Source organism: Pelobates fuscus, chromosome 4 (genome assembly GCF_036172605.1).
Source record: "Pelobates fuscus isolate aPelFus1 chromosome 4, aPelFus1.pri, whole genome shotgun sequence".
Lineage (NCBI taxonomy): Eukaryota > Metazoa > Chordata > Amphibia > Anura > Pelobatidae > Pelobates > Pelobates fuscus.
Genome location: NC_086320.1, coordinates 317,967,264 through 317,987,044, shown reverse-complemented (window position 1 = coordinate 317,987,044; position 19,781 = coordinate 317,967,264). Strand labels below are relative to the sequence as shown.

Sequence of the window (19,781 nt, the reverse complement as noted above, 5' to 3'; positions counted from 1 at the left end):
TTTGATCCTTGTTGGATTAAGTGCTATATAGTTAACCTTCTGCTGTTAGATACTGCCAGTTCAGTCCTGTTTGCTGGTGCTTTTTATGAGGATTATAAAATACCATAAAGCAGTAATATATAACAAGTTTAGTACAGCAAAAAAATAAAAAACACTAAAAAAAGAGACATTTTACTATGTAAAGAAAACTGCTACTGTAGACATTTTAAATCAGGTTTTAGTGAACATACTTCAAATGACCTCTGTATGTGTTCCACTCCAAAGTAAAATATACGTTTGGTGATATTAAAGCAATATTAAGGGATAAAGATAAAAAACACACATTACAGCAAGAGTTTAAAACAAGACTTCTCCCCTAGCTGTTAAAGGGACACTATAATCACCAGAACAACTACATCTTATTGAATTTGTTCTGGTGAGTAGAATCATTACCTTCAGGATTTTTGCTGTAAACAATGTATTTTCAGAGAAAATGCAGTGTTTACATTACGGCCTAGTGATAACTTCAATGGCCACTCCTCAGATGGCTGTTAGAGATCCTTCCTGGGTCATGGCTGCCTAAAATGCATCCAAACATTCAGTAACTCCTCCCTCTGCATGCAGACACTGAACTTTCCTCATAGAGATTCGTTGATTCAATTCATCTCTATGAGGAGATGCTGATTGGCCAGGGCTGTGTTTGAATCATGCTGGCCCTGCCCCTGATCTGCCTCCTTGTCAGTCTCAGCCAATCCTATGGGGAAGCATTGTGATTGGATCAGGCTACCACTTCTGCTGATGTCAGCAGGCAGGGTAAAAAGAAACAGGGACAAAGCAAGCAGCTCCAGACTTGACTATAAGTAAGCGTTTACTATATTTAGGGAGGCATAGGGGAACCAGGGCTAGATGATGGTTTTAACCCTATAGGGTCAGGAATACATGTTTGTGTTCCTGACCCTATAGTGCTCCTTTAAATTCCAATGACCAGAGCTCCCTTCCATTCTGAGGATCCCTGTAGATTCTGGGAGCAGCAGAACAACAACAGCAGGAGAGTCACAGAAAGCCAATGCTGGTTTAAAAGATGAAGAGCTCTGGGACATTTGTAGCATCCATACTCCCCTGGCACCAGCCAGTAAACAGACACATGAAAAAGAAAACTAAATGTTTTTATTTTACTTGTAAATCTTTGCTTGTCCCAAGGGATGCTGCTAGAGGGACTGATCCTGGCTGGAACCCAGAGTCGGCTCTTGAAAAGCCCCAGTGTTATTTGCCCCCAATTGTATAGTAAGCCCTAAGTCCAGGATTCAGGTGCTTTCTAGTGGATCCTCCCTGGGGAGTTGTTTAATTTTGGCTAGACTCATTATCACTACATTTCTGGCCCTTTGCAGACTTGTGCAGCAACTTCAGTGATGATGGGGTTGTTCCTCAGGGGTCCTTTATTGCAATTGTGGCACCATTGGCAAGTGAGGCTCGTCGGTTGTAGCTGGGGAACAATGGTCCCTGCACTATGCAGGGACCTGTGCACTTGATCATTATCACTAAAGGTTGGGAATTCTGAAATAATGTGCAGGAAAATCAGTGATGATTAAACTGTTCTTCAGTCCTCAATGCCCATATATAAAACATTTAAAAAACATATATACTGCAAGGAAATGTTTGGGGATGACCAGCAGCAGCTGTGGAGTAGGTGCTACCTCCCAATGACAGCACACATGTCAAGACGTGTAACTCTGCCCACTAGGACAGATTGACATCAGCAAGAAACATGTACATTAAAATATTAAATGGGAGACACAAAATTAATTTAGAGAGGGAAGATAAGAAGGAGGGAGATAATATGATATGTATAATGGCTATCAAGAGATACGATGAAAGATATAGGAAAATACACAGGCTCACTTTACTTATGAATTGTAAGAATGAAACTAGACAAGGCTATTTGAAAATATACGACAACCCCAAAACAAAAAACGGGGTGTAAAAGTATTTTACATGAAAGGGTTAGAATGACAGGGCCACTGCACCCAGACCACTTCCTTGAGATAAAGTTATCTGGGTGACATTAATGGTACTTGAGAACTGAATTTTGTTTTCCTGTGTCACGCTAGGAACCTCCACATACTAGGAACAGATTTTCAGATGTCCTGCATTTAAGAGGGCAGATTTTCCTTCAATCCTGGGGTGATATACAGTGCTTGACACGAAACGGAAAATAGTCACATGCAGACCCAGAAATTTCAACTCGTACTGTTGCAACCAATGCAGAAACAGGTTGAAATTCACACAGAAATTCAAAGCACAGTATGGACATTTTCAAAGTCTCATCATAATGCTAAAGTTGCAACACTAAATTCTATGAAAAAAACATTAACGCTCAAGAAAGTCAAATTCTGAGCTGAAATATACTTGAGATTTGCTTAACAATTTTGAGTTTGAGTGCATAAATATTTAGATAGAGTTTTAGAATCTGGTAACAAGGAAGGCCCTTAGATGAGAAATTAAACTAGTTTTTTCCAACTGAATTATCAAATAGCCTCCATTCTAATAGTTCAAGACAGTCTACCTGCATGTGAAAGACAACATTGTACGTTCATGACTATATCTCATTTAGAGATTTGTTTTTTCCAAATTAGCAATCTTATACTGTATTTAGTGAATAAACCATATAAATCCAAAGCTACTCTATGTGATCAGAGAGGTTATTCTCAAAACTATTGTGTCTATGGAAAAGGAGACAGCTGTATAGAATTATTTATAAAATATTTTACCAGGAAGGATACATTGAGATTTCTCTTGTTTCCAAGCATATCCTGGGTCCAGAAAACATTGCATTGTTACAATAGGGTACAATATTACAAAATAATATTAATATATATATATATATATATATACACACACATACACACATAAACACATATATAAATTTAACACATAATGGGTAATAAATATATTCAACCATGACAGGTGCATTCTGTATTGAGGTATATTGCCATAGATCTCTTAAAGACCTCAGGGTTCTTGAAGATCTCTTAAATATCTTTAACTCACTAAAGGATGCCTTGACAATTTAGACATCACTCCTAGCAGGGATAAAAGCTGCAAATGTGTTGGAAAAAATTAGGATATAATGTCTAAGTCTCTGGCTTACCTAACATTACTGTAAGCACTTTCATACCGATTTCAGAAAATACAAAAAAATGCTTGTAAACACTTTTAACATTCCCAAGTCTGCTCTAAAATGCTAGCAATCTGTTTGCTTTTTGCTGACACAGTGTGAATAACCTGGACTGTTTTTCATTGGGGGTTCAACAGCACTAGTTTGCCCAAACAGCACGTTAGCGGAGGGCACTGGACATGTGGTGTATTATTATTTCAGCAGAATTGCAATGGTGGTCTCTTACCTGTAGGGGTGCTACTCCGGAATGAGGAGGATGGTGTGATGGGAGGAGTTACTGGAGGTGTGAGGCTGCCACTGCCGTGACGAGGGGGTGTGGAGACATTCCCACGGGACATGGAACTTGATAATGTCAGAGATAGCTTGGGCTGGATTTTCTTTTTAAGTGTTTCTTGTTCACGTCGAGCAGCATCGGTCATGAATCTAAAACAAATATTGAGAAATGTTACTTCGTAAAGATATCCTACATTTCAGAATAACTATTCTCTTTTGTTTGAGTATTCACTAAAATATCATTTGGCCTGAGTAGTAGTGAAAAGTACGATCTGGGTGTTGTCCTATAAGAAAGTGGGTACCTGTGTACTTCAATAAACATCCAGTAGAGGCTGCTATGCTAAGCTACATATGGGATGCAAACCAAGATGTTAATGAAAAAAGATTCAACATAGTAAAAAAAAAAAAGAAGCAATATTGTTCATAGCAAAACCACACATGAATTTAGGTATCCAACTGGACTTGGTGATAAGCCAATAAATCAGAGGAAAGGGGGAATTAGTACTCACTAGCAGTAAAGAGAGGTTAAATATGTATTTTATCAAGAGATTTAAAATAAAAAAAGGAAAGAAAATAACACATTTGGCCCCCACACACACATAAAACATTAGTGCATGTTGGACAGGAGACTCTACAAAAAAAGCTCATAGACACATAAATTCTTCATTTGTGAGATAGCTCAGTGGGCTAATTCATCGTCAGTAGAACCTGTTCAATCCTTGGCGATCGCAGGTTCAGTTCAATATTACCCAGCAGGGTTGACTCAGCCTTTCATGCTTCCGAGGTAAATAAATTGAGTCCCATTAAATTGGGTATCAGTATCTCCACCTTAGCTTACTATGTTCAATAGCAAAAAAGGCAGAGTTTACAATAGATAGGAAAACAAGATGGAAGCTTCAAGTTGCAATGTAAAGGGTGTGGATTCCTACATTCAATTTGATTTTGATGGTTTCACAAATAGGGCACAAGTAAGCCTAGTATTAAAATCCCCATAAGAAACAGTTTCCTTTTAATCTCAAACTCCCACCACAGACTCTAATAGAACATCTAAAGCCATAATAACCAAAACTGTGATCGTTTTTAACTTGTTACATAATCCAGACAAATTGATTACAGTTTATGGAAAGCTGGAATACCGCTGTGTGAACACATTTCATTTCCAGTAGCCAAAAAAATGTAACGTCGTAACAGAAATAAACAATTGTTACAGCTTTTGAAAGGGAGGATTGCTATTTTGAACAAGTAAAAGTTTAAAAAAAAGTTTAAAATATTCAAGCAGAACTGTAACTGTAACTTCTCTGGAAGTGACAGATCATTGTTCCCCATCAATATTAAAAGCGATCAAATAATTTATTGGGGTGTACAGGTGATACTCGAAAAATTAGAATATCGTGCAAAAGTTCATTTATTTCAGTAATGCAACATAAAAGGGGAAACTAATATATGAGATAGACGCATTACATGCAAAGCAAGATAGTTCAAGCTGTGATTTGTCATAAGTGCGATGATTATGGCTTACAGCTCATGAAAACCCCAAATCCACAATCTGAGTAAATTAGAATATTGTGAAAAGGTGCAATATTCTAGGCTCACAGTGTCCCACTCTAATCAGCTAAGTAAGCCATAACACCTGCAAAGGGTTTCTGAGCCTTTAAATGGTCTCTCAGTCTGGTTCAGTAGGAATCACAATCATGGGGAAGACTGCTGACCTGACAGTTGTGCAGAAAACCATCACTGACACCTTACATAAGGAGGGAAAGCCTCAAAAGCTAATTGCGGAGGAAGTTGGATGTTCCCAAAGTGCTGTATCAAAGCACATTAATAGAAAGTTATGTGGAAGGGAAAAGTGTGGAAGATGACGGCAGCCTGGAGAGGATGGTCAGGAAAAGGCCATTCAAAAGTGTTGGGGACTTTCACAAGGAGTGGACTGAGGCTGGAGTCAGTGCATCAAGAGCCACCACACACAGACGGATCCTGGACATGGGCTTCAGATGTCGTATTCCTCTTGTCAAGCCGCTCCTGAACAACAAACAACGTCAGAAGCGTCTTACCTGGGCTAAAGAAAAACAGACCTGGTCTGTTGCTCAGTGGTCCAAAGTCCTCTTTTCTAATGAGAGCAACTTTTGCATCTCATTTGGAAACCAAGGACCCAGAGTCTGGAGGAAGAATGGAGAGGCACACACTGCAAGATGCTTGAAGTCCAGTGTGAAGTTTCCACAGTCTGTGTTGATTTGGGGAGCCATGTCATCTGTTGGTGTTGGTCCACTGTGCTTCATTAAGTCCAGGGTCAACGCAGCCGTCTACCAGGAGATTTTGGAGCACTTCATGCTTCCTTCCGCAGATGAGCTTTATGGGGATGCTGACTTAATTTTCCAGCAGGACTTGGCACCTGCCCACACTGCCAAAAGCACCAAAGCCTGGTTCAATGACTATGGGATTACTGTGCTTGATTGGCTAGCAAAAATCTATGGGGCATTACCAAGAGAAAGATGAGAGACATGAGACTGAACAATGCAGAAGAGCTGAAGGCCGCTATTGAAGCATCCTGATCTTCCATAACACCTCAGCAGTGCCACAGGCTGATAGCTTCCATGCCACGCCGCATTGAGGCAGTAATTGCTGCAAAAGGGGCCCAAACCAAGTACTGAGTCCATATGCATGCTTACACTTTTCAGAGGTCCGATATTGTTTTATGTACACTCCTTGTTTTATTGATTGCATGTAATATTCTAATTTACTGAGATTGTGGATTTGGGGTTTTCATGAGCAGTAAGCCATAATCATCGCACTTATGACAAATCACGGCTTGAACTATCTTGCTTTGCATGTAATGCGTCTATCTCATATATTAGTTTCCCCTTTTACATTGCATTACTGAAATAAATGAACTTTTGCACGATATTCTAATTTTTCGAGTATCACCTGTAGCTGAAGTGAGCTAAAAAAGTAAATATTTACCTACATGTCCCCTTCACTGTCCCATGAAGCCTTGGTCACGTCCTTTACAGAAACACATGCCCTCTCTGGCATTCCTACAATAGTGCTATAGATGCATATGTGCCAGGTGTATGGCATTCCAGGGGTTAATTTAATTTGCATACCATGCCTGGCCTGGTGGTTGTAGGACCCCATGACATATATAAAAATGAATAGAACAACCAATAGCTCGTGCATGACTCGTGTTAATTTTTATTTTTAATACAATTTTGAATAACACCATTGTCCTGATATTTTCTGTGTTATTTCTTGTTTGTTTGTCCTGAGGATGTAATTTTTTCAATCATGCACATTGCCCTCTCTTCCTAACCGACTGCTCACGGACAGAAACTTTGAAATCTTTTCACCTAGTTACCTGAAAAAAAAAAAAAAATATATATATATATATATATATATAAAATAATTAATAATATATTATTTATTTATATTTATTTATTTATAAAAATAAATAAATAAATCCCACAAAAAAACAAAACACAAAAGGATTGAAAAATAATTTGTAGGATTTGCAATTGTATTCTACATAATAGATCAATTTCTTCCTGTCTTTTTAAAGACATTATAGTGATAGAGTAGTGATACTGTTTTTTATGGGGAAAAAAAAGTTTTCATTACAAAAACAAACATACAAAAAACCCAATATTGTCCATTAATGACAGTTTCACAGCACAAGACCTTCCGTGTGTCCCTTATTAGGAGGGACAGTCCCTATTTAGGACTCAAATCCCTCTGTCCCTCTCTTCTATAGTAATGTCCCTCTTTTCTAGGAGCTCCATATTGTGGGGGTGTGAGTGTATTACAGAGCTCCACAGCAATAATACTCACAGTAATTTACAGAGCTCCACAGCAATAATACTCACAGTAATGTGTAATTAAACCACAATAAATGTGTTTAAAATCAGTCTGTGTAAATAAGATACCGTATATACTCGAGTATAAGCCGAGTTTTTCAGCACATTTTTTGTGCTGAAAAACCCCAACTCGACTCAGTGTCTGTATTATGGCAATTTGCATTGCCATAATACAGACAATGGGGCTGTCAGAGAGCTCTTACCTCTCCTGCAGCTCCTGTCAGCTCCCTTCTCCTCGCGGGGTCATAGTGCGGCTCTCGCGAGACTTACAGTGTGAGCTGACAGAGGAGCTGCACGGACCGGCGTGGAGGAGGAGGGAGCTGACAGGAGCTGCAGGAAAGGTAAGTAAGAGCTCTGCCAGCCCCCTCCTACACAGTGGCCATCCACTGGACCGCCATGTATCAAGCAGGGAGGGGCGACGAAAATGTTTTAATAATAATATAAAAAAATAATAATAATAATTAAAAAAATAATAATATAACAAAAAAACTATTAATATTAAAATAATAAAAATGCAAACCCCCCACCAAGGCTCTGCAACACACACACACACTGCACTCATACACACACACTGAATTCATACACACACACTGCACTCATAAACACGCTGCATTCATACACACACACACTGCACTCATACACACACACTGCACTCATATACACACACTGCATTCATACACACACACTGCATTCATACACACACACTGCACTCATATACACACACTGCATTCATTATATACACACACTGTAAATAAATATTCAATTAATATAATTTTTTTAGGATCTAATTTTATTTAGAAATTTACCAGTAGCTGCTGCATTTCCCACCCTAGTCTTATACTCGAGTCAATACGTTTTCCCAGTTTTTTGGGGTAAAATTAGGGGCCTTGGCTTATATTCGGGTCGGCTTATACTCGACTATATACGGTACATTGCTTGTTGTAAATTAGATTTTTGTTGACTAAATTGCTATTAGCAAATTACCCACAAATTATCAGAGCAGCCCCACCCCTGGCCACACCCCACTCACACATCTCTAAAATTGAAGAGTCCCTCTTTGTCCATTTGAAATGTGAATTTTAGCAGATCAAATCCAACATTAGTATAGGGGTTACAATCTCAGATCCCGCAGTATATGAGAAGAGCCTGTAGTCTCTTAGAAAAAACAGTGCGCAGCCATGCGACAGAGTTTCATTATGCTGCCTGCAAAGTCATGATTAATTGATCGTCATGATCCAGGAGCTCACTGTTCTAAGACAAAGGACTGCTGCATTGAATAACACAGGATCGGTAAGGTAAAGTCCTATAAGGCCAACTTGTCTCTTACAGCTCACTCACATTAGCTCTCACAAGTCCAGTAGTACATTCCTCTTTGTATCGATTTGTCTATATATATTCCTCTATATCTGCTTTTCTCTCTGTAACCATCTCTGTCAGTATCTCCCTCTGCATCACCCCGTCTGTATATCTCTGTCTGTATCACCCCGTCTGCCTCTATCTCTGTCTGTATCACCCCGTCTGCCTCTATCTCTGTCTGTATCACCCCGTCTGTATATCTATCTGCATCACCCAGTCTGTATATCTCTGTCTGCATTATCCCGTCTGTATATCTCTGTCTGCCAGGGGCGGACTGACCGGTCGGCACTTCGGACATGGTCCGAGGGCCCGGCCGGGAGGGGGGCCCGCCATCAGGGGGCCCGGCGGCACACTTTGAGGGGGCCGGCCGCCCCTTTAAATGCTGCAGCCGCCTGAGCGCTCTCTTAAGAGCCTCAGGCGGCTGCAGCTTCTCACCTCCCCTCCCCTGTAGCGTGGCCGAGCTGCTCTCCGGTCCGCGGTGCCCGGCCGGAGTGATAGGAAGGTGCACACTGAGTGTGCACATTCCTGTCAGTCCGGCCGGGTACAGGAAACAGAAACTCCTGTTCCGCGCGGAGGGGGGTAAGAAGAGAGAGGGAGGGGGTGTAAGAAGAGAGAGGGAGGGGGGTAAGAAGAGAGAGGGAGGGAGGGGGGTAAGAAGAGAGAGGGAGGGGGTTAAGAAGAGAGAGGGAGGGGGGGTGTAAGAAGAGAGAGGGAGGGGGTGTAAGAAGAGGGGGGGTAAGAAGAGAAAGGGAGGGGGGTAAGAAGAGGGAGGGGGTAAGGAGAGAGGGGGGTAAGAAGAGAGAGGGAGGGGGGAGTAAGAAGAGAGGGAGGGGGGTAAAAAGAGAGAGGGAGGGGGGTAAGAAGAGAGAGGGAGAGGGGTAAGAAGAGAGGGAGGGGGGTAAGAAGAGAGAGGGAGGGGGTAAGAAGAGAGAGGGAGGGGGGTAAAAGGAGAGGGAGGGGGAGTAAGAAGAGAGAGAGGGGGTAAGAAGAGAGAGAGGGGGGTAAGAAGAGAGAGAGGGGAGTAAGAAGAGAGGAGGGGGGAGTAAGAAGGGAGGGGGAGTAAGAAGAGGGTAAGAAGAGGGGGAGGGGGGAGTAAAAAGAGGAAGGGGGGAGTAAGAAGAGGGGGAGGGGGGAGTAAGAAGAGGGGAGTAAGAAGAGGGCGGAGGGGTAAGAAGAGAGTGGGAGTAAGAAGGGGGTAAGAAGAGGGGGAGGGGGATAAGAAGAGGGGGAGGGGGGAGTAAGAGGAGGGCAATTGCCCCCTCCCCTGTCCGCAAGCACCGTGCGGGCAGCCGGCAGGGGAGGGAGGAAGAGAGGACCCGGGAGCTCAGCCTGCAGCTCCTCTGGGTCCTTCTTGCGCGAGCACAGATCGTTGCCGCGGTTCCCACGGCAACGTTACGGCTCTTGCGAGAGTAAACTCTAGCCTTGGAGCTACGGGCTAGAGTTCACTCTCAACACTGTGACCACCAGGGATTCCTGGTGGTCGCAGTGGTGAGAGTGAACTCTAGCCCTATAAACACAGTGCCCCCACACACCATACACATTCACACACTGCCCCCACACACACCATACACATTTACACACATTGCCTCACACACACACACACTGCCCACCCATACACACACAGCCCCCATACTAACATTGCCACACACATACACAGCCCCCTCATACACACATTGCCCCACACACCCTACACATTCACACACTACACCCCCTCACACACACTGAACCTTTCACACACACTGCACCCCTTACACATTGCACCACTGCTCCTATACCCTACAACAGCCTCATATCCCAGCAGACCCCAGGTAAGTTGTCAAACTGTTCTTAAACGGTTTGACTACTTACTCTGGGAGGGGGGCCCGGCCCTCCTGGCACCATAACGACTACACAGAGCAGTAGTGGTTATTGTGCATGGATTATTTCTTTAAATAATCTACAAGTGCCCCAGTAGCCAGCAAGCCAGTCAGCCCACAGGCCGGCCAGCCAGCCCACAGGCCGGCCAGCCAGCCCACAGGCTGGCCAGTAGCCAGCCTACAGGCCACCAGTTAGGCTTACAGCCAGCAAGCCCACAGCCTGCCAACCGCAGCCAGCAAGCCACAGCCTGCCAGCCAGCAAGCCCCAGCCTGCCAGCCGCAGCCAGCAAGCCAACAGCCTGCCAGCCGCAGCCAGCAAGCCCACAGCCTGCCGGCAGTAGCCAGCAAGCCCACAGCCTGCCAGCAAGCCCACAGCCTGCCAGCCGCAGCCAGTAAGCCCACAGCCTTCCAGCAAGCCCACAGACTGCCAGACAGCAACAGTAATTAAGGTAAGAGGAGTCAACTTGGCCTAGGTATCAGCGAGCTATGTTGTGTTGCTATATTGTGAATAGGAACCAGAGTGTTGGAGAGACCCCCCTCCAGGCCCCATTAGACTCCATTGTAGTCTCTAATGGGACCTGGAGGAAATTCTTTCTAACACACTCTCTAAAGGACACTGAGATAGCTTCTGCTAGAATGCTCCCCCCTCCATGGCCCATTAGCCCTCAATTGTAGTCTCTACTGGGGCCTGGAGGCGACTGTTTCCAGCAGGGACACTGAGATGGCCTCTGTTAGAAAGACCCCCTTCCAAGCCTATTAGACTCCATTGTAGTCTCTAATAGGGCCTGGAGGGGATTCTTTCTAACACACTCTCTAAAGGACACTGAGATAGCCTCTGCTAGAAAGACCCCCCTCCATGGCCCATTAGCCCTCAATTGTAGTCTCTACTGGGGCCTTGAAGGGATTATTGCACTTTTGTTCCTTGTGTCTAAAGATTGTGTAGGGTGCGGCTGGAGGCGGTGCATGGAGGCGGGACATGGGTGGCGCTTGTTGCGGAGTATGGGTGGGGCCTGTAAGGGGGCCCTTGGTTTATTTTGCCCGGGGGCCCTGAGGGTTCTCAGTCCGCCCCTGCTGTCTGCATCACCCCATCTGCCTCTATCTCTGTCTGTATCACCCCGTCTTCATCACTCCGTCTGTATCTATCTCTGTCTGTATTACCCCATCTGAATCACCATGTCTGCATATATCTCTGTCTGCATCACCCTGTCTATATCTATATATGTCTGCATTGCCCTATCTGTATCACCCTGTCTGTATCTGCATCTATATCTGTCTGTATCTGTGTCTGCATCACCCTGTCTGTATCTGTGTGTGCATAATCATGTATGTATCACACAATGTAAAGTGCTTCAATCAAATAAAGTGCATATGAGTGTAATTGCACTAATTTTAGATAATTAAATGCTTAAGTGAGCTAAATGCATATAAAAATGCTTGACTTACATTCTAGCAGCGGGGTAACCGGAAGATCTCCTCAAATCTTCAATCAATGTAAATATAATAAATAGGGTGTATCCAGCTAGGGAAGACAAACATAGTAGAACATAGTGCAACACTGTGGAACCCAATAGGGTAAATATTATAGTGCCAATGGGTCACTCACACTTTGTAATCAAATACTGAGCCTTCAGAAATCTTTAGATGTAGATCTTCTTAATTCTTGAAGTTGTAAGTCTTGTACAGTTGTAAGTAACGCAATGACGTCAGACGGTTACAAGCAAGAAGTAATCAAGAGAATATCGCGGTCAGCCGGATAAGAACAGAAGGAACCTATAGGAAAAATATCTGGACTGATTGTGGCGTGTATATATGTGGGAGGGAAGGGAGGGAGGTTTTTATGTATTTGGCACCTGAGAGGGATGAAACGCGTAGGATTGATTTTATATTGATTGTTTGATGCCAGCTGTTCTTTACTTCTGTGTAAGTAAATACATTTTGTATTGTACATTTGATCTATAGTCACCTTATTTGGTTACACTTTATCTTTCATATGATTGAGTCCTACAACTTCAAGAACTAAGAAGATATACATCTAAAGATTTCTGAAGGCTCAGTATTTGATAAAAAAAGTGTGAGTGACCCGTTGGCACTATAATATTTACCCTATTGGGTATGTTCTACTATTTTTTTGTCTTCCCTAGCTGGACTCACCCTGTATTTATCTCTGTCTGCAGAAGCCTGACTGTATCTGTCTGCATCTACATTGGTCTGCATCTACACCTGTCTGCATCTACATCGGTCTGCATCTACATCGGTCTGCATCTACATCGGTCTGCATCTACATCGGTCTGCATCTACATCGGTCTGCATCTATCTGTGTTTGTATCACCCTTTCTGTATTTATCTCTGTCTGCATCACCCTGTCTGTATCACAGTTTGTATATCTCTGTCTGCATCACCCTGTCTGTATCTATCTGTGTCTGTTTTACCCTGTCTTCATCTATATCTATCTGCATTACCAGCTGTATCTGTCTCCATCACCCTGTGTTTATCTATCACTGTCTACATCAGCCTGTCTGTATCGGTCTTTATCATCCTATCTGTCTCCGTGTGCATCACCCGGTCTGTATCTGTATCTGTCTGCATCACCATGTCTGTATATGTCTGTATCTGTATCTGTCTGCATCACCATGTCTGTATCTGTCTGTATCACCCTGTTTGTATCTAATCTCGGTCTGTATCTCTCTCTCTCTGTCTGTATCTCTCTCTCTCTGTCTGTATCTCTCTCTCTCTGTCTGTATCTCTCTCTCTCTGTCTGTATCTCTCTCTCTCTCTGTCTGTATCTCTCTCTCTCTGTCTGTATCTCTCTCTCTCTGTCTGTATCTCTCTCTCTCTGTCTGTATCTCTCTCTCTCTGTCTGTATCTCTCTCTCTCTGTCTGTATCACCATGTCTGTATTGATCTCTGTCTGCACACAAGAGACATAAAATGAAAGGCACGTTGTTTTATTTGCGGATCAATCCAGACAGAGTTTGGAAATGCCTAATCCTAGAGTGTATTAATTGAAATGGAAGTAACCTATATCTGTCCATGTCAAGGCACTCTTATCAATTTCCTTTATTTCTAATTTCCATAAAGCATTTTAATGAAATGCTCCCTCCCATCCTGAAGCCAATGAGTCAGGAATTAGGACTTGTCACCGTCAGTCTATGAAGGAAGAGTAATGGACTTGCTATAAGCCCAGACATTTGATTCGTCTAGTCACAGTGAGGTTGCAGGGGGACATCACTACTCCTAAAATAAACCTGTCCACATTGCAAAGCAGGTGCAAATGGAGAAGCTATTTTATTCCTAGAAACCATGTCAATCTCAGTGTACTTAATAGTTTTATTATTCGATATATACATACGTGACAAACAAAAATAAAAATTAATTACAAGAGGTGAGTGGTTTTATATTTACAAATATAATTAAAAAATATCTCATGGTGCCAGCATAATATTTGTAAAGGTAGACAGAAGAAGTAAACATTGAACACAGGAGTCTAGAACCCTAACACAAGCTACAATGCATAGCTTACAGTTAGCTATGCAGAGTAAGTGTTTATCAGTTTGCTTTAGTTTTTAATTTGTCACATTAATTAAATTTGCTCCATAAGCCCACCATTTCAGTCTTTCCATCTGATGCTGGAGTTTCGGCTTTGTGCAATAAAAACAATATTGTACATGATGCCATTACTTTCTTTGAAGAACCGAGGTGCAAATCCTAGAAATCCTTATACATGGACAGCAATTCATATACGTCATTACAGCATACTAGCGTATATCAGGGGTGGGGGTTGGGGGGTGCAGCTAAGGATTCCATGGGGAAAGAAGAACCGTATTGGCGTGGTCAGAAAACGTTAGGTCAGCTGATCTCTTCCCCCAGGAAAGCAATGTTTTTGGGAGAATTGAACGAGAGTGGAACAAAGTGAGAGAAATGTAAATGTCATTTTCTGTATTCTTTTTGCATTGGTGTATAAGAATGCAGCTCTTTTTGTTGTGGTTTGACAGAACAATAAATAAATATATAAATATACACACACACACACACACACACACACACACACAAACAGACATTGGGAGCTCACTACATGATCACATGCTGTCCGCATGAAATTGGAATTTCAGGGAGTAACATGTTTATTTATATAGCTACATCTGCTAGTACTATTAGTACATTACAGCTCACCTTCCTCCGTGCAGCTGCCCACTCTGTCCCTGGTGATGTCATTCCACGGACAGTCTCCTCTTCGTCTTCTCGTCCAATCAAATGTTTCTCATAGAGAAGCATTGAGTATGAGAAGCACATGGCAGCAAGCACTACACTCGTCCAGTCAAATGCTTCCCTATAATCAGCATTAGAGAATGTTTGCTATCTTCATGCCATACGCGAGGATGTCGGAACATCACATAACCAGGGCAGGCACAGGCAACCTTCGGCACTGCAGATGTTTTGGACTACACCTGCCATGATGCTTCGCCAGCATTATGGATGTAAGAGCATTATGGTGAATGTAGTCCACAACATCTGGAGTGCCAAAAGGTTGCCTATGCCTAGACTAGGTTATAGCAGCGGGAGCACCCTCTAGTGGCTGTCAGAAAGACAGGAAGTGTTTAGCCCAGGCCTGTCCAACCTGTGGCCCCCCAGATGTTGCTAAACTACAACTCCCATGATTCTTTCAATTAAACAGATAGCCAGGGAATCGTGGGAGTTGTTGTTCAGCAACATCTAGGGGCCGCAGGTTGGACAGCCCTGGTTTAGCCCTGCAATGAAAACATTACCTTATCTACAAAATGGCAGTGTTTTACATTGCCAGGCTAATACAACAGGGCAACTGCACCCAGATCAATTCAGTGATATGAAGTGGTTTGAGTGCCTTTAATGTTCCTTTAACACAAGGCACTGAAAAGAAAAAAAATAGGTGGGATACAACATTTAAATAGTTTTATCATCTTACAAAATGTTGAACTGGCTTTCCAAAAATAGGGTCGTCCCAGAAAGTCTGTAAGCAAGCTGTGATTTCAATGATTACTGAAAAAATAGGTTGTTTTAAGCCTGCTTAACAAACAAATTGAAAAGAAAAAAAAGCACTTGCTATTTGTTTAATCTTAGTTATGTATAAACTTCTACTCCCCAATGAGCCTTTGAGAAAAAAAATTTGGATTACATTTGCAATATAGCCTATAAGCAGATTTCAAGAAGAACTATATGGTGCGCTGGTTGATGGGAGATAAAATGCTTTTAAGAATTCTGACATTTATTCCATAGTTTACGTGAGTAATGTCTGCAAGGAAATGAGATAAGGTAAGCAGAACAAGCTGGCAGAATTATTACTCTGTCAATCCGCTGGCTGCTCTGTGCACTAATTACCTTTCTTTGTCGCTATTAAATATGTTTTGAACTTCCCTACTTTATCAAGGTAGTTATTCTCAAACTACATCCGCCTGTGGAGGATTATATTAAAGCAGAAATGGTTGGAAAATAGACAAAATGCTGTGTTGGTTCCTGAGACGGGGTTATCAGAATTCTGGTAACTCTGCTCCCATTGCACTCCCTCTTGTAGAAAGCTGTTCCACAGTTACCTTTGCATAGCCTCGGCAGCTGTACAATTGTGAGACTTATGCCATCACTGTCACAGATCTCAATGCTCTCTTTACTTAGATCACCAAGTACTGAACAACAATACCCTCCTAGGGTCTTAAAGAAACAGTATAGCATTAGGAATACAAACATGCATTCCCAAAGCTATAGTTTTATCTAGCTGTACTATTGACCCTCCCCAGCCTTATGAGATCTTGAAGGGTGAGCTTTACTTTCGCCACACAGGTCTCGGTCCTGCTTGCACATGTCCTTGACTAAGATCATCGAGTTCGATGATCTCAGCCAATCCAATCCTATCCTTTCTCATAGGAAATGATTAGGAGGCTAGTGCGCATGCTCAAAATGTTTCACCCAGCTAGTTTGTCAGATGTACTTTTAATAACGGTCGATGTGACAGCCACTTGAGGCAAGAAGTATATAGTATGGGAATAGGTTGTGAAGTTTCCCCACCCCCTTCTTTCTAGCAACAAAGCAACTTCTCTTCATGGTTCTACCTCTTATGTAGGCTGTATTACACACAGCAGGTCCTGGGGTTCAGCAAAAACAAAAGAAGAAAAAAAAAATGTATTTCATGTTTATATTTTTTTTCTTTTAAAGGGAAACAGTCCCTTCCTAGGATATTTAATAATATATTTACTTATTCACTATACTTAACAAATATGTATTTGTGAGGTGAGTAATCCCTACTACTTTGGATACAACTGGGCTCCTCCATCTTAGTTCCGTGTCAATCATTGTTCTAAGCGTCACTTTTGATCCAGGCTGTCAACATCCAGAAAGAGAAGATGAGAACTGAAACAATGTTTCTATTTCTCCTCCTAGTTTGTAATGTTTTCCCTAGCTGTGCTTGGACTGAAATGAATTGTGATAACATTTGCAAACATTTATTATAAACATCAAACAAAATGGAGCGTCACATGAAAAAAAAGGTTAACACAAGTTCTGGTGATATTCAATGTTGGATTGAAACGTGCAATTTCCCCCCAAAAAATAATAAAAAAATGGTACCCCCTTAAACACCATTTACAAACCTGAAAATTTAACACACAAATCAAAATTAAATTTTAATTTATATAATCAATTAAGTCGCCAGTTTCTAAAGTGTGCACATACCTATATTAAAAAGACAAAGTGGCTGTTTTTTATCAGCCAAATTGCTGTAGCACTCAAAACAGACTACAGTAATACAGCAATGGGTTTAGTACATGGAAAAATCAGTGCATAGCAATCTTTATTATTATACTAATTGAGAACCCAGAGGCAGAAATGCTGGAAAAATATCATCTGACACATTGAACACTAATTGAAACCGGGTACACAAAATGTAACTTTTTTTTTTTTTTTTTTTTGAGGATGTCAACATTTCAACAATGTGTACGCTCAAGGCCAGGTCTTTAATGAATGACTCAAACCACATTACCTAAATTAAAATAATAGAACGACATTGCAATAGAGCAGTTTCGTTTTTTTTTTTTACAATTAAGTGACTATTTCTACAGACTCCTGCTGCTACTCCAAAACCATTACCATCTGACAGCTGTAGTCCGCACTGAATCATATGATTTCATACTTGGTGCAGAGCCTGCAGAATAGACACTACCCACAATTCTAGTCTGTTTACCAGACTCAGACTAGACCGCTTGAGAAATTATATAAAATACCAGTCCCTTCCCCCATTTGAATCAAATGTCTCTGAATAGTATAATACAACACTGCCCTCTGCAGGCCAAAACACATTCCAGAAAATTGACAGCTCTCATTAAAGGAAAGGATTAGTCAATCATCAGGTTTCTATCAACAGAGCAGATTTAAAGTGCCGTAGACTTGTCAGTGGATTAATCTTTTTTTTTAAAGGGCCATTGGTGCTAATGAACCGGATCGTTATAATATTGGTAGTGACAATGTGTATTTATTCTGGAACGATTCAGTCCAGTTTTACACCCTGGTCCCCCGTCTTTATAATCGCTACCGTTTCTTTTCATTCTCGAATCTCTCTGTTATTTGTTTGGTTTTAAATGGAATGTAAGGCGTATCATGTGATGACAGTATTTTAGACTTTTAAGTTGCAATCAAACCGTTCACTTTCTCCCGCTTGTATACTCTTCAGTTTTTCTATATTAAGAGCATATTAGAGTCATGGTGTTATTAACTTAATTTTCTTAAATGTAAAAATAATTAATACAATAAAAAGTTTAAAAATCAAGCAACACAGAATATATATTCTAAAAAACAGTAAAATGTAGAGATGTTTATAGGCAGAGTTCAGTTTAAACTCTAACAGATACATTTCAGGGTGGAAACAAGGTACTCTTTTTAGTGCTTTTAATAAAACGTTATTTAAAAATTAGAATTTATTACATGAAAATTTTAAAGGTGCATTGTAAGCACCATAAGCACTACAAATCACTGGTGCTCTCGGTTTTTGGATGACTTCTTTGCTAATCCTAAACTAAAGGAAAGGCTCATGAGGCTGATTTTGCAAATCTGTACATAAACACAATATATGGCAACTGTACTGGAGCTTGTGCTTTAAAATGTGTTTTATTATAAGTTTGTAATTATATCCTACACATATATGGAAACTTAACTACAGAGTCTTGTTAAATTTGTAAAACAGATTGTAAAATGTGTGTTAAAATAGCTGGGGAAAAAAAAACCAGTTTCATACAGACATATTTTCTTAATTTAATAAAATAAAAATAAAAATCTCCTTTATATAAAAAGGGATGTAAATAGAAGCACAGCTGTTTTTTTGAAACAGAAGCGGTTTATTATTTATTATACAGATGTTTATCCTAATATTTCGAGGGGTGCCTAGCTGCCAGCAGCCACATAATATTATTAGTCGATTATAAAATGCCATCAAACTCTCCGATACTTTAAATTGGCAAAGGATGCACAGTCCTGCTACATTCGTATAATACAGCGCAGCACATTTCACTGACAATACAAACAATCTTCCGGTGGATTTTCTTAAAACCAATACACAGAAACCTGCACTATTTGGATACTTGTAAATAATGATATACAGGAGCTTCTCCCCTCCTTGCCACCCTGGGACAGCCTATCTCAACAGCCATGCCACAGGAGAGCCCTCATATGGCGGCATGGGACCCCGGGAGCACTATCCCATTTGAACCAAGACCCAGCGGATCACAACACCCTGTACCATGAGAGGTGTGGACTGATACCACAAGTTTTGCTAACATAACCGTTGCATACCTATCATTGTGAGTTGCTACTGTTTATTTAATTTTTTGTTTCTCGTTATACATGTTCTTTCACCACAGGTCAATGTTTCATTCACCCTATCTCATAAGGAGCCCAGGCTCTCCCACTCAATGAGAGCCAGCGCAACATGCGCCCAACCACTTGGCATCCCAAACACCACCCCTTTCCCCCCCACCCACCTCCTGCCACCCCTTGGTAAAACAAGCTAGATGCATCACTCACGAAAATACGCTTCACTCCACTAAAGCATACAGACACCCTAAACCAGCACAAAGAGCCAAACCACAAGGCAACATTCTAACGCAATCCTGTTACTTTACAAGTTGCCCAACATCTTAACGCTCACATGGAGTACTAATCCCACAAGAACCACTGTATACATGCGCTGCCTCAGTACACCATGTCTCATCCCAAACCCAAGGGTACACAACACATCTAGACACCTCTGTATTGATCAGAATGTATTGTTTAACATGTTAAT

At 41.5% G+C, this 19,781-nt stretch overlaps 1 protein-coding gene across 1 annotated transcript in view; it reads right to left on the bottom strand.

Moving 5' to 3' along the window:
• JAZF1 (JAZF zinc finger 1) overlaps positions 1–19,781 on the bottom strand; it is a 267,550-nt gene that overhangs the window by 58,159 nt on the left and 189,610 nt on the right. Inside the window, exon 3 of the mRNA XM_063452337.1 lies at positions 3,381–3,577. Coding sequence (XP_063308407.1) covers positions 3,381–3,577 — 197 coding nt within the window. The remainder of the gene's footprint in view (positions 1–3,380; positions 3,578–19,781) is intronic.